The sequence below is a fragment of the Myotis myotis genome, unplaced genomic scaffold (assembly GCF_014108235.1).
Source record: "Myotis myotis isolate mMyoMyo1 unplaced genomic scaffold, mMyoMyo1.p scaffold_m19_p_15, whole genome shotgun sequence".
Lineage (NCBI taxonomy): Eukaryota > Metazoa > Chordata > Mammalia > Chiroptera > Vespertilionidae > Myotis > Myotis myotis.
The window spans coordinates 16,916,864-16,932,029 of NW_023416319.1; the positions used below are offsets into that span (position 1 = coordinate 16,916,864).

Here is a 15,166-nt window from a genome sequence, read left to right on the forward strand (position 1 = left end):
TGTATATTTTACCACAAAATTTTTTTAAAAAGAAAAGTCTATATACAAAGGACTATATAGAAGGCTGGATAGCAGATTATAGGAGATTTTCTTTTCTTTTTAGTTATTTTCTATTTGGATTTAAAAATTATTAACAATTTGCTTTTAACTACATAAGAATTATATAAAAACATTCTCCATGTAAAAGAGTAAAGCATTACAGATAAGGTTAAAATCTCCTTAGATCACTTCCTTCAATCAAAAAAAAAAAAATCTACACCTATATCTATAGGCTTTTAAAAAAAAATGTTTTTATTGATTTTAGAGAGAGATGGAGGGAGAGTGAGAGAGAAACCTTATGTGAGAGAGAAACTGGATCAGTTGCCTCCTGCACATGCCCCGACTGGGGATTGAACCTGCCACCTGGGTATATGCCCTGACTGGGAATCCAACCAGTGGCCTTTTGGTGCATGGGATGACACTCAACCAACTGAACCACACTGGCCGGGGCTAGGAGTGTTTGGTACATAACATTTTTTAACTTAAAAAAAAAATCAACACTATTTCTTAGACATGTTTCCATGTCACTCTTTTCTAGTTTCTCTCTTTTTAATTATTGTATATCATTCTATAGTTGGTTACATTATAGTTTAGTTCACCAGTTGCCCATTGATGAACATTTAGGTTGTTTAATTGCAGTTTTTTTTGCTATTACCAACAATGCTGCATGAATACAATTTATGGTTTTTAAGTTGATTCTAATAACACGTTTTACATTTATAAAGAGAAAAAGTATTTTAAAATGTTAAAAAATTTATTATTTTAATTTGAGCTGGAACGAAGGCAGAGACTTTAATTCACTGTGTGTCCCCATTTTCCTAGAGGCCAAGTTGGCCCGGGACACATATATGCCCTAACACTGTGGGTGTGTTCGGAGCCAAGTGATAACAATTGGCCTCTATTATTTTTTCTCACAGAATTCAGAGTAATATAAATCCATATGTTTCCCCCCTTCATTTTCATGATTCATTTGAAAATTGCAAAGACCACACTGCTACAGATAAGAGGTTGAATCCACTTCTTCTAAAACCTCAAATCAAGGGAACTGAGACCTGGGGAGAGATCTTTCAGTGCAAAGGGGGAAGGAGATAATAAGATAGATATCTGAACCCATATAGAATATCAAACTTACGCCCTGACCTGTTTGGCTCAGTGGATAGAGCGTCGGCCTGCGGACTCAAGGGTCCCGGGTTCGATTCCAGTCAAGGGCATGTACCTTGGTTGCGGGCACATCCCCAGTGGGAAGTGTGCAGGAGGCAGCTGATTGATGTTTCTCTCTCATCGATGTTTCTAACTCTCTATCCCTCTTCCTTCCTCTCTGTAAAAAATCAATAAAATATATTTTTTTAAAAAAGAATATCAAACTTAGGTAGAATTGATATAATTTGGCCCCTTAGATATGTAACCCATTAGCTCCCATCATCATCAGATCTTCAACTCCTAACCTTATACTTGGGATGCTGGAGATGTTGGAATTAATGAGGAAATTGGCAAATTCCTAGCACCCTCTACTTAGTGCCATGTCATCGTTAACCAAAGGTGCAACTGAGTGTAAAATAAGTGAAGTTCTTGCATTTGCTAAAATGAGTTACAACACAAAGGCTCTCCAGTTTAAAAAAAAAAAGAAAGAAAGAAAGAAAAAAGGAAAAGAAAAAAATTTGCCTCCTTCCAGCCTCCCCTCAACCCTCTAATCTCATCTGTGAAAAAGAACTGTACTTTACTGTCCACAAAACAGTCTATTTTCAAAGTGAGGGAGAATTGCTCTGTGAGGAGAGCCATCAGGAACTGCGGTGCATGAATTCCTACTTGTTTATAGAAAGCAGTGGCTAAGGATAGACACTTTGAAACCACCTGTGAAAGAATTAAAGACCAAGGGGGGCAAAACCCCCATCACAAACAGAATCTCACTGATCAAGTGTGAAAGAAAAGGAAGAAAGAAAAAGCCAAGTAGATCTTTGCAGGCAACCACTAGATGGACATAGAATTCAAAAACATTCTTTAGTGAGATCAAGGATGGCAGGCTTTGAAGCCTGGAGGGCTGGCGGGTCTCAGAAACGGCCTGCCTGGCCGTGGCAATCCCCACACCGAAGCGTCCGCAGTCTTGCACTTGCTGGAGCAAGGCATTTAAATTGGAACAATGTCAAATTTCACAGCTATCTTATGTCCAGTGACCTTACGGGACCCCAAGGGAAAGACTGATAAAAAATGATTGTTCTCAACAAGGTCCTGAAAGCGAAGAAGTCACATCGGCAGCCTCCAGAAACAACTTCAAAATGAAAACACCCACACAGTATTGCACGCGGGACGACGAGCAAACGGCTTATTTATTCTCTGTTCTTTCTGCTGAGGACTCACGGTGTGTCTTTTTCTTTACAGTACACACACACATACACACACAGTGAAAGCTCTACCACCACAGTACCATTAATTTCTGAGGATAAAGTTATCTTGGAAAAAAGAGGAGGTCACAACTACCCTGAATTATTTAATCAGTTGGAAACAGGTTTTATTGTTGTTACAAAGAAAGTGAGACGTAACTAGCGTCTGACAAAAAAATACGTCTGTACATTATGTGAAAGAATAATTTGAGGACAAAGTTGGGATCTCAAACCTCTGCTGTGTTTTTTAGACAAGAATTTCAATGATACTTCACATCCCTTAACTATGTCCAAGCGAGTCATCTAAGCTGAATGGTTTCCTCCCTCTTTTAAAAGAATATTATATAAAAAAGAAAAGAAATAAATATTAGAAATGTAGCTAAAATTCCCTCTCACCCCCTATCTCATTTTCCCCTTCCCAGAGGCAGCGACTAGCATAAGTTTGAGATACATAATTCTGTAAATTTTTGAATTTTTATATACATGTATACATTGTTATACCATATGAATTACGATATTTTTTGTGTTAAATTTTCATAAATTGTATCATACTTATATATTGTTCTGAATTTATTTATTTTGCTTATTACATTCAACTTTATGTTTTTTGCCATCTATCCAGATATATATTTGATTTTTTTTTCGGACTTAATGTTTTGGAGGAAGAAAAATGTATTCATACTATAACAGTTGCATGTACCTATATGCTTTTGCCTATCTCTGTTTGGGAGACTAAAGCCAGGAGGACTTCTTGGAAGAAGAGAGGCCTACATTCAGTTTTTGAAAGAGATGAAAAAATGCTAAGTGACAAAGCATGTCATAGGGCATTTCAGAGATACCCCATAAAATAATTTCCTAAACTAGAAACTGTGAGGTTTGCTGTATGATTTTTCCTTTATTGTATAGAATATAGGTTTTATGGCTAATAAAAACCCCATTTTGGTTAGATGAAGATTTTGACTGTGAAAGATATGTTTAAAAAGGGATACTATAGGAACCAAATCAAGATTTGCTAAAACCAATCAACTCCAGAAATTCTATAAAACAGTATCATTTAAGTGCAACAGGTGGATGCAGACCAATTACAAATGAAAGACTCTTTGATCAATGGAGTCATTGGTGCATGCTGAATAAAAGACATTCAAAATGTATTTGTGGTGAGATAAAGATACGGAGGTCACAAGGGAGTACTGGTTCTGTGAGTAGTTTTAATTTTTCCTTGTCAGCACCCCTGTGTACAAAACTTGAGAAAGCAAGACTTGGATTTGTTCAGGTTTCCTTAAGGAGGGGCCACAGAATCCTTGAAGCATGATTTGAAAAAGATGGATAAGATATTCCATCCAAAATTCAACATCACCTTTAATCTTGCCCTCTCCTCCTCTAATCCCTAGGTAATGTTTTGTGCTTCTTTTGCAGGAAAGCAATTTTGTTAATCACTTTAGCACCAATTCTTGCATCCCTGGCAATACTCAGAACTGCTTCCATCCAAGTCTTTGATGTGGGAAAGAAACACACACACTCTTTCGCATGTAATCTGAAAACAATTCACCTCTTGCCAATGAATGCACAGCACTCCACTTTAATAGAGAGCAGGTTCTGTGGAGGTTTGTAATCCTTTCTGCCAAAGAAGAGAAGAGAGAGAGTCACTCAGGTAGCCCGACCTCATTCAGGAGTTAAAATCACTTGGAATGTTTTGTGGTGTGTTTGGGGCTTTTAAAAAATATCACTTGCTGAAGATTACTGCTCTCAGGGGAAATCAAAACAACTCAAGATTTTAAAAAAATAAAAAAATAAATAATAAAAAATAAAAAAGACTCCCCGTCTGCAACTCAAACAGGATATTCTTCTCAGTTCAGATAACTCTTGATCTAAGTGTATTACAAGAAACCTGCTCTAATCCCTCAAAGCAATGGTGTTATAGATAAGTAGCGGTAACTGAGGTGGCTTAAATTCCAGAAATGTACAAAAGATTTGGTTGGGAACAAAACTAAAAAATAAAGAAAGCTCCATCTGCACTGCTGTGACTTGAAGAGGTAAATTTAGAGCAGTAAAAATGCAAAGAATGACCCCTAAAAAAAGAAATAGCCATAAGAGTCCAGGATTGTCCTAATAGTCTTACAGGCTTCTCACAGTGTGTGTCTGAAGTCTGTGCGTGTTTCAGGGGTGTGTTTCTGCAAGCATTTGAGGAAAGTGAAATTGTTCTACTGATTTTTGGATCTGATGGAATCCATGTGGAAATTTATATATTTTACTGTGACATTACAGCACTCTGATTATTTAATTGAGTTCCAGTATTTTTTCCCTGTGTAGTCCTTTTTCCTAACATATCACTGTTTACTTGAATGAGATGAGATAGACTTTGCCTTTTCTCTTTCTGTCAGCAGCTATCATATTTTCACAATATGGGTATTAATTTTGATTTACCACTGACACACCAGTTAGTATATTGCAAAAACCCCAGCCCTCTTCTCCACTATAGCTCTGTATTGGCGGGTAATGACAATTTCTTTGACTTTTCTTTTTTAAAAATCCTCACCTGAGGACATGTTTGAAGAAGAGAGGAGAGAAGAAAGAATATCAGTTGCCTTCTGTACATGGCCCAACCAGGGATCAAACCAGCAACCTTTCAGTGCACAGGATAACACTCCACCAACTAAGCCACTCCAGCTGGGCAACAATTTCTTCCATGATTTTCATGATGGCCTCTTCCATTTACCCGAAATATGCTCGGAAGTGCTCTTTTACTTTTTAGAGAGTGTGCCTTCCTTTTTTTTTTTTTTTTTAAGAGAGAGATAAAGTTTATTATTTGATAAGTAATACACACAAATACTTAACAGTTAAAAATTCTAAAGGTATAAACTAGCATAGATAGTGAAAAGAAACTCTGCCCCTCACCCACTCCTTAGAAGCAAACACTGGTACTAGCTTTTTTGTATTTCTCCAGATATACAAGAGTCAAAGCACACAAATATAATTCCCCCGAACAAATGACAATATGTGATATGCAGTTATGCATTTGCTTTTTTCACTTAATGTATATTAGAGATCCTCTATAACAATGCATATGATCTCTTCCTTGTTCTTTATCACAACTTCTTAGTATTCTATTCTATGGATGTTCCATGAGTGATGTAAGCAGTTTGGAATATATTTGTTCCAAACACTTCTGTTCTCTTGTTTCTTCTCAAGTTGATTTTATGACTTTATCTATGGGTTCTGTTGAAGAAGTGATTTAACTGTAACAAGGAAGACCCTTGAACAAATTTAAAAATGTTATTTTCTAAACTTTTAAAAACTTAAAAAAAATTTATCCCAAGGGATAAGGATTTAGAGTTTTCAAAAGACCCGCATTATGGAAGTTGTGTGATGCCAAGACTTTCAGTTACTTCCTCTGTCTCCTCGTGGATTCCACCTAGACCGTGTCATGATCTAACAGCTTAAACATTTAAAATACCGTTGTTCACTGATTTCCCCATGTGGGTTAACATAGGTTACTGAATGGAGAATTTTCTTCTAATAGTTGATATTAACTTTAATTCTCTTAACCTACAAAATATTAAATATTGCTTTTTAGCCCTTTAATTGAACACCAATTCAACATGCTATCTCATATGTGACTAAAGATTTACATCAGGGAAATTCAAACTTCTAGTTGACCTCAACTCTTTTGGAAGAGCTGGGCAAGCAGTGGAGCCTGACCATTGTGATTCCTCTTCTCTTGTTGAGAGGGCCAAGAGGTGGAGACCTTGAGAGATTATAGGTTAACTATCCTGGGTGATGTCACATACCCACTGAGATTGGTCGTGCTTCAGGGATGCATGAGCAGCTGGGCAAAGTTCCTTTCTACTTCTTGGTGGCTCCGTAGCACTTGGAAGCCCAGGCCCTTGCCAAGTGAGGATCTGAACGTTAGCTCTGTCTTGCCGGGGCTGATATCTAGGCAATTATTGTTTGGTTCTACTATTAGACTGACTTCAGTTTCAGCTTTTTAATCTATCCACTTCGCTCCTAATTTATGAGCTCCCGTCATAGATGTGACCTTTAGCTTCTCTTAGCTTACTCTTTTACTGGGAAACTTCTAGCATAAAGCCTGTCGTCTGTTGCGAAGGAGAGCTGGCAGAGAAGCAGTGGAGTTGGTGGTTCAGGGGCCGTTGTCCTATGTTAGGAGCAGGTGGTCTTGCTAAGCTCCATGTGTTTGAAACTTTTCTGGCCAGCACTTGCACTGCTAAAGGAAGGAGAGCTCCAGCTGCACTTGTTTTCGGGCCAATCTATGGAACCTGGGAAAATCCCAGGTTTAGCTGGGACTACGCCCTGATTTTCTCTTCTTGGTGGATTTTAAATGTAGGGAATTTTTCTCATTTATTTCTCCATTTGTGTTTGAAACAGCTGCTGTGAGAAGGGAAAAAAAGACACATTTACTGGTTACATAATTTTTTTGAAGTAGTGACACAGGTTCTGAAAGGATAACAGTTAAATTCTGGTCCAAAAGCTTTACCTAGTATATGAGTATGTGTGTGTATATATATTTTACTAAAGTACCCCTCCCCCAAATTAAATAAGACCTATCTTTATTCCATTCATATCCAAACTTTCATATTTAACAACTAAACACAACCCACCCTTTGTTCAGAATAATGTACTTGAATAATTGAATGATAGTCCAATTATCCTTTTGTATTTTTCACATTTTTAACAGGACCCAAAATCTAGGATAAGATAAATTATATTCTGTGGTTCATTCAGTGTAATGAGTGTCTTGAATGAAAAAAACTTAAAGGCTCATATTTGACCTGGCACTTTCTTCCAAAAGAACTGAAGATACTTAAGAGAAAATTTTCCCCTAGAATGTATCATTCTTTTCTTAGAAAAAAACTCATTAAGATTATATTTGTATATAATCTATCTCAGTGGTGACCTTATTTTTATGTATGTATTTACTTAAAGAAATCCATAGATACTCATAAAAATTTCAGAAGATTTTTTGGTTCCATTCATCTTCAAGTTTTATATCTTCCATCATCTGTTGCTAAGTGACTCTGTCTTCTGACTGACAGAAATCATAAAAATCACAAGTTCTGATGCTATATGGCAATACAGGAATTTATGTTAGATCCTAAATGTTCTACATTTTGTTCAAAATCTCTTTGACCACCATCTATTGACACGAAGAAGGCTATTTCAGACTAAGCAATAATAGCATTGCTTCATTGGCACATCTGGAAATCTGTTTTTCCTACAAAGTTACATTTTCTATTTCCATCCTGCCCACCCCGTTCCTTGCTCTTCGATCCATATAGACATATGATCCTTAAATTTTATATACATATGTGCATATTTACAATATATATTTAAGTACATATTATATAATTTGTATAAAAGTTTGTGCTTGAAAATGTCTGTTTTCTCAGTTATAGTCAGGACAGTATCTTGGAATGATATCTGACCCTTTGGAAAATAAATCTAATACAGATGTTAATTGGATAACTAGAATTCTTAGGTAGTGGTTTGCTTTTTGTTGGAGATGACTTATGGTGCATTATTTTTACTTTTTTCTTTTGCATTTTGGGGGGAGGATAGGGTTTCATATCATGAATCTCTGTAACTCAGGAAACACACTGCCTTCATGTGCATTACTTTTACAAAGATTTTTTGTAAAAGTCACAGAAGGCTAAAATTAACTTTAAAAAAACTTCTTTTGGCTAGGCCGGCGTGGCTCAGTGGTTGAGCGTTGACCTGAACCAGGAGCTCATGGTTCGATTCCTGGGCAGGGCACATGCCTGGGTTGCAGGCTTGATCCCTGATGTGGGGCATGCAGGAGGCAGCCAATAGATGATTCTCTCTCATTATTAATGTTTCTGTTTCTCTCTCCCCCTCCCTTTCTCTCTGGAGAGAATATATATATATATATATATATATATATATATATATATATATATAAATAATTATCATTGGTGTAGGTCTTACAGTTCTTCATCACATTGAGACTTCTCCCGTTGAGGTATAGCAGCGACTATCTATTGTTGCAAACAAACTGCTTTTTGTGAAAATATATTTTTAAAAACTTTATTTTGTAGAACAGATTTAGATTTACAAAAAAAATTGTGAAGCCAGTATAGACAGTTCCCACATACTCCCATTATCAACATCTTACATTAGTTCATTTGTATCAGTTAATGGACCAATCAGATTTCCTTAGTTTTTACCTAATGTCCTCTTTTCTGTTCTAGGATATCCTATTACATTAACTTGTCATGACATGACTCCTTTGGGCTGTGACAGTTTCTCAGATTTTCCTTGTTTTTGATGATCTTGATATTTTTGAGGAGTTCTAGTCAGGGACATTCTCGATTGGGATTTATCTGATGTTTTTCTCATTATTAGGCCAGGATTATGAGTTTTGGGGACAAGTACCATTTTTATCACCATATCAAGGGCACCTTCTATCAACATGACATGTAGATTTTGAACTTGATCACCTGGCTGAAATAGTGTTTGTCAGCCTTTTCCATTGTCAAGCTTTCCATATTGTACTCTTTGGAAAAAAGTCACTATATGCAGCCGTGTGTGTGTGTGTGTGTGTGTGTGTGTGTGTGTGTGTGTGTGTGGTGGAGGAGTTATACTCCACCTCCTTGAAGGTGAAGTATAAATTATTTGGAATTCTTCTGCATGAGATATTTATAAAATAAACTTTTAAAATATTAAAATGAACTAGCTTAATTATTTTTCTTATTTCTTCTAATACTCCAATTTGGGTCTGAACACTTCTTGGGCTTTTTGTTCTGAACTGATTATCTGTGTAATACATGATCGCTGCAGAAAACTTAGAAAATGCAGAAAAATGTAAAGTGGCAGCAAAAGAAGTACCCACAATTCCACCTGTCATAAGCCATAAGCATTCATTTCTAGCATTTGGTCATCTTTACTTCTAATCTTTTCTGCATAAAGTACCTATTTTTAAACAGTACTTTAAATTGTTTCATATGAAATAAAAATGTTTTATCTCTTAATTTCCAGAGGTGATATGACACAGAGAGTGGATTTATAAAAAAACAGAGATCTTGATGGTGTTTCTAATAGAATTTCAGGATATAAACCACCAACCTGATAATTTCTGAAAACAACAGTTTAGACTCTATCCTTCCATTTATGACTTGCTCAAATGTTTACAGATATAGCATTCACTGTTAGGCCTCTTATTTCTTCTAATACTCTAATTTGTTCTTAATTTTACTATTATATGATAGTAAATAATTCCACATTTTAAATGGAATAAATAAAGTTTGAAGAAACTTAGGTGGCCAGATAAAAACTCTGACAATGATCTAGGCTTCAAATCTCCAACTCTCTTGTAGCATGATGTGTTTGGAATCATGACAACTTTTCTTTTTTGATTTATTAATTTTATAAAGGTGATATATGCTTATAAAAAATCAAGCAATATGAAAAAGTACAAAGTAAAATCCAAAAATTGTATTACCTAGAAAAAACTATATCTATCCATCTATACATACATACAAGTAGGGACAAAGTTCCCAAAAGGCTAATATATATACCATACATAGTTACTTAAATTCAACAGAAGAAACTGAAGCTGAAGCAAAATGAAGGAATTACTAAACTTTAGTTAGTTAAATGTTCTTTTGCAAGATACATCAGTTCCTACAAATCAGTTTAAAGATTATGAAAAGCATTAGGGGTTGTAAGTCTACATGATTAACTCTTAAAAAGTAATTGAGACAGGAGCTAATTTATTTGCTTAGAAACAGCTTTTATTTAAATACCGGACTGCTTGATAGTCAGAGGTATAGTATTAGTAGGTGTGTCTTTATTAGTTGTAAGGGACCTTACAGGTCCCTTATTCCATTTTCTGCTGTGTATGGTGAAGGCATGGTTCAGAGCAAGCTTTGGGGTTAGGTATGATTTAATACCTACCTGTTCTTCCATCCAGGAACCATGTGATCATAGGCCTGTTTTTGCATCTTCTGCCCAAAATGGGTTAATAGTACCTTCCTCATGTGGTTGTTGATAGGAATAAGTGGAACAATACATGGAAAGCTCTTAGGATAACAGAATATATTCCAATTTTCCATTTTGGCTTTGCCTTTCTGCATAGTGAGTACTTTGGATTTTTGGGGGCAATCACTAAACCATCAATTCTACCTTGAACCATTCACTTAATGTCTAATTTGGGTGTGAAAGAAGGTGATTTGATGTTTTGTAGTGATTATTTAATTTCTCCATTAATAAAGGTAACACGGGGTAAAAAGAGTACGTTGCACTTGTGTGATTGTGGATTTTAATACTGATTTGATTTATATTGGATTAATTAAACAATTTTCTGAGCCTTGAAGTTTTCCACTAAAATCTAGGTGCAATATGGATACATTACTCAATTTTACTGTGTAAAGGAACAGTTGAAAAATAGTCACACAGTAAGAAATTACAAATGTGTCTAACACAGATCTGAACACAAAATATAGGAGCCATATACAGTACTTATTTCTGTCTTCCAGCGTCCCTCACAGTACAGTATAACAAAATCAATAAATGCTAAGATGATGCTATTACCTCAGGTTGCAGAGTTCCCACCTCAACAGCCTTATAACAGTATGAATAAGTAAACTTCTTTACAATGATCTCAAAGCGATGGTCTAAATGCTTTAGGTGTACTGAAATGTCATAGCAAATATTGCTTTTAATAAGTAAACCACTGGCTGGAGTTTAGAAATCTTTTTCTACACGGCGCCTTTTTTTTTTTTTTTTTTTTTTGTAACAGGATTTGACCTGTAACTATTATTGAGAATTTTCTTAGTGGAGTTCAAAGCATTTTACAGGGATCATCTCATTTATCCCTCGAAAGTAAGGCAGAGGCATTATCTCCGCTACAAACTGAGAACACTAAAAGGCCAACATAGGTGGGGTTTTCTGTTGTTGTTTTGCTAAGATCAAAAAGTAATTCTAGGGCAAAGCCAGACTCGGGTCTGACCCTGTTACATGATGCTTCTGCGGCGCCATAGTGCAATGTAGTTGCTTCCCTACACCTCTTCTACACTAGGCTAAGGTGTTGAATAATTTCCAGAGTTGATTTCTCATTCATTCTTTCTACCTAAAAATGGGTCTTAAGATGTTAATACAAAGTAAAACTCTCAAATCCTTCCTACCAGAATTTGGGGGTACAGAATACACCGACAGGAATAAGCATTTTCCTCCTTCCCCTCCAAATCGTGCTGTCCAATGGAAAAATAATGCGGGCCACAAATGTAAGTCAGATGTATAATTTTAAACTTTCTTGTAGTTACACTAAAATATGTTATTTAGGCCAATGTATCAAAAATCCTATCACTTCAACGTGTAATTCATATAACATTATTGAGACAGTTTACATTCTTTTTCTAGTATTAAGTCTTCAAAACCTGGTGTGTATTTCACGCCATGGCCCACCTGGATTTGGATTAACCACATTTCAAATGCCGGAAAGCTACGTGTGGCTGGGGGGCGGGGGCGTGCCAGCAGGTCTAGACTTCAGTGGGTTTTGCTTGGCTCTCCCTTCCGATTGGTGCCCTTGTGAATGGAATGGGTGGCGTGGGGAAGGGCTCCTGGGTGACTCTGAAGAACCCACTTGCGTTCGGTGGTGACTAATAAGAAGCCTTCGCTTTGCCATTTACTGCTCCAAGACTGGGGAGTTCGGGGACTCAGGATCTAGCAAACGGCAAACCTCCCCAAATGTCTAAAATACCAGCTCACTGCCAGGCCCACGGGTCCCACCCGGTGCGAGGACCCGGGCTAAGGCACCTGCCAACTTCTAGGGGCTGCAGGCGGTGGGCCCGGGCGGTGGCTGGTGGAAAGGGGGCATCTCCCGAGGCGGAGGCGAGGTCTCAGGCCGTCCGAGTGGGCGCTGCTTGCGGGCAGGAGCTCCCGCCAGCCGCTCCTGCGGGGGAAGCTGGGCGGCGGCCTCGGCCGGGCCCAGGCCTCTCGCTGGAATGAACGCACGTGCTGGCGCCGAGCGCTCCCCGCGGCCCCGGCCTGGGGGAGGGAGGGCGGCTTCCCGGCCTGAACCCCGCGGCTGCACCGCGGCTGCGAGGGGCGGGCCCAGGTCCCGGCCCGCGCCGCCCCATGTGACCCGGTCCGACACGGTATCGCCTCCTCCCGCGGCGGCGGCGGCTCGGGCTCAGGCTCGGCTCCGCGTCGGGCCGGCCCCGCGGCCGCTCATGGGCAGCCAGGGCCGCTTGGGGTCCCCCGGGAACGGCGGGCCGGGCGAGGGCGAGAGCGGGGAGGCGAGGAAGCCGCAGGAAGGGAGGGCCGCGCGGGAGAAGCGGAGGAAGGGGAAGGGGCGAGCGGGCGCCGGGCCGGGCGGAAGAGGAAGCGGGGCGGAGGGGAAGCCGGGGCCGCGGGACGCGCAGGAGGCGGCGGGGCCGGGGGCCGCGGCGGGAGCGAGCGCAGGCCCGGGGGCGGGAGCGGGGGGCGGCGGACGCGAGGAGGAAGGAGCGGGCAGGGCCGCGAGGGGAGCGGAGAGGAGCGCAGGGCCGGGGCAGGAGGCCGAGGGAAGGGACGATGGGCTGGAGGAGCGGAGGGCCCGGGCGGGGCAGCGCGAGGACGCCGGGCCGGGGGGCGCGCAGGGACCTGGGGGAGAGGCCGGGGGCCGCCTCGCGGGGGCCGGGGCCGGGGCGGAGGCCGAGGAGGAGGCGGCCCCGGAGCCCGCCGGCCGCCCCGCCGCGGGGCCCGCGCTCTGGCGCCTGCCCGAGGAGCTGCTGCTGCTCATCTGCTCCTACCTGGACGCGCGCGCGCTCGGCCGCCTGGCGCAGGTGTGCCGCTGGCTGCGCCGCTTCACCGGCTGCGACCTGCTCTGGCGCCGGATCGCGCGGGCCTCGCTCAACTCCGGCTTCACGCGGCTCGGCACCGACCTGTAAGCGCCCGCTCCCCGCCCCGGGCCGGCCCGCGTTCGGGGAAAGGGCGGGGCGCCGCGGCCTGGCCGGCCCGGGGCCGTGTCGCCCCCCCCCCCGAACCCCGAACCGAGCACCCTTGTCTTCTCGGGGGGCTCCCATCCGAAGAGCCTCCCGAGGGCGGCCCCCACCGTAGCCACCCTCAGCTCTCCCTGCAGCGTTTGGTGCTCTTTCCACGACGCCGACTCCCCGCGTTCCCCGGCCCGAGAGCCCGCTGGTCTGGGGCCCTGGAGGCCCCCCTGGCCCCGGTCTAGCGCTCTCGGCCACTGTGGGGTCCACCAGGACGTTTTGTGGAATTGCATCCCCGCACCCTCTTCTAAACGTTGTGGGGCTCCAGGGCGCACATACAACCGAATATGGAGAAAAGGGCTCACACCCGAGAAGAAGGCGCGGGGCCAGGGTCAGCTGTGGTTTAGGACTGGATACGGGCAGAACGGCGCCCAGAAGGGTGCCCGCGCATGGCAGGTGCCCGCGCACGGCCGGAGGCTGGGTTCCGTGTGGGCTGAATGGAAGGGCTTGCCTTGCCGTTCGGCTTGTTCCTGGCGGGATCTGAGACCTCTGAATGAACCACTTTCCTGACCCCTAAGCTATTAAATAGAAAGGAAACCGTGTATGGACATAGGGGGTCGGCGGGGGTGGGGGTGGGGAGGGTGGGGAGGAAAAGTTTTCAGATTGCACCCAACTCCATCCAGTTTGGGTTAAAAAAAAAAAGTAGTTCTAATACAGTATTAACACCAAAGAAAGTTGTTTTAAAACATACAAAGCTATAATGCCACCACCTCTAGACAACTATTCATTTTTAAAAATTTTTCGGTTGCACACTTCTTCCTCCCTCTCACTGATTCTAACAATAGGTACATAATAAAAGTTTGTAAGCTGTACCATAATGAGATTAAAAACATTCCTCTAATATTGAATGTTTATGTTATGCCCAACTTTTCGCTATTATAGATAACAATGAAATGAATAATGTATGTTTGGTAACAGCTTTATTGAAGTATAAGTCACATTCCATCCAATATAGTATATCTCTTTGAATTGGTTACTTAGGATAAATTCTCAAGATTGGCATTATGGAATCAAAGGTTGGTTTGTAAAGATATATCAAGGCACAGTGGCACCAGCAATGAATGATTAAACCAATTTCATGTGAGAATTTAAAAAATCTTCGCTATTTTGTGACACATAATGGTACTTCAAAGTTTTGTTATTTATGCATTTCTTTTACCACTGACCAGGATAAATATTTACCCATGTGTTTGTTTCACCTGTGAGATTGTTCCAAGTCTTTGCCCATTTACTATTGCAATCTTGATGTTTTTCTTATAAATTTGGAATCCTGTGGGTCGTAGCTATTAGGCTTTAGTTTGTTTTCAAGTATTTTTCCCCAATTCTTTATACTTTAATATTTTTAGCCTATAGAAGGTTTACACTTAAAATAGGGTTACAGTTACTGAATGGAAAATAATACAGTAATTAATAAATAGCAATACAAGAATAAACTGTTTTGTGTACTCACAACTGTAAACCTACTTTTGTTTACCCCTGTATATCAGAATCTGTCAGTCTTTTGTGGTTTATTTTCTATTTCCCCCAAATCTGAGAAATTTATAACTCCTCTACAGACCTGATAAATCTTCTCTTTGAATAGCTACTTGTTTCCTTATAATTTGATTTTTAAAATGTTTTTAAATTGATTTTAGAGAGAGGGAGGAAGAAAGAGAGAAACATCAATGTGAGAAACATCAATGTGAGAGTGGAATATCAATTGGTTGCCTCCCACATGCACCTCGACCGGGAATTGAACCCATA

The 15,166-nt window shown here is 40.8% G+C and overlaps 1 protein-coding gene and 1 long non-coding RNA gene across 2 annotated transcripts in view; one reads left to right on the forward strand and one right to left on the reverse strand.

Annotated features, from left to right (window-relative positions):
* Positions 1-2,519: 2,519 nt before the first annotated feature.
* LOC118669824 lies at positions 2,520-8,060 on the reverse strand. The gene is made up of 2 exons (XR_004972146.1): positions 4,954-8,060; positions 2,520-4,035 (listed from the first exon to the last, which is right to left on the reverse strand). It is a non-coding gene; the product is annotated as an uncharacterized LOC118669824 (long non-coding RNA).
* A 4,505-nt stretch (positions 8,061-12,565) lies between these two features.
* The window catches only part of FBXW4 (F-box and WD repeat domain containing 4), a 79,477-nt gene continuing 76,876 nt past the window's right edge, over positions 12,566-15,166 (forward strand). The window contains exon 1 of the mRNA XM_036336234.1: positions 12,566-13,317. Coding sequence (XP_036192127.1) covers positions 12,623-13,317 — 695 coding nt within the window. The 5' untranslated portion in view covers positions 12,566-12,622. The remainder of the gene's footprint in view (positions 13,318-15,166) is intronic.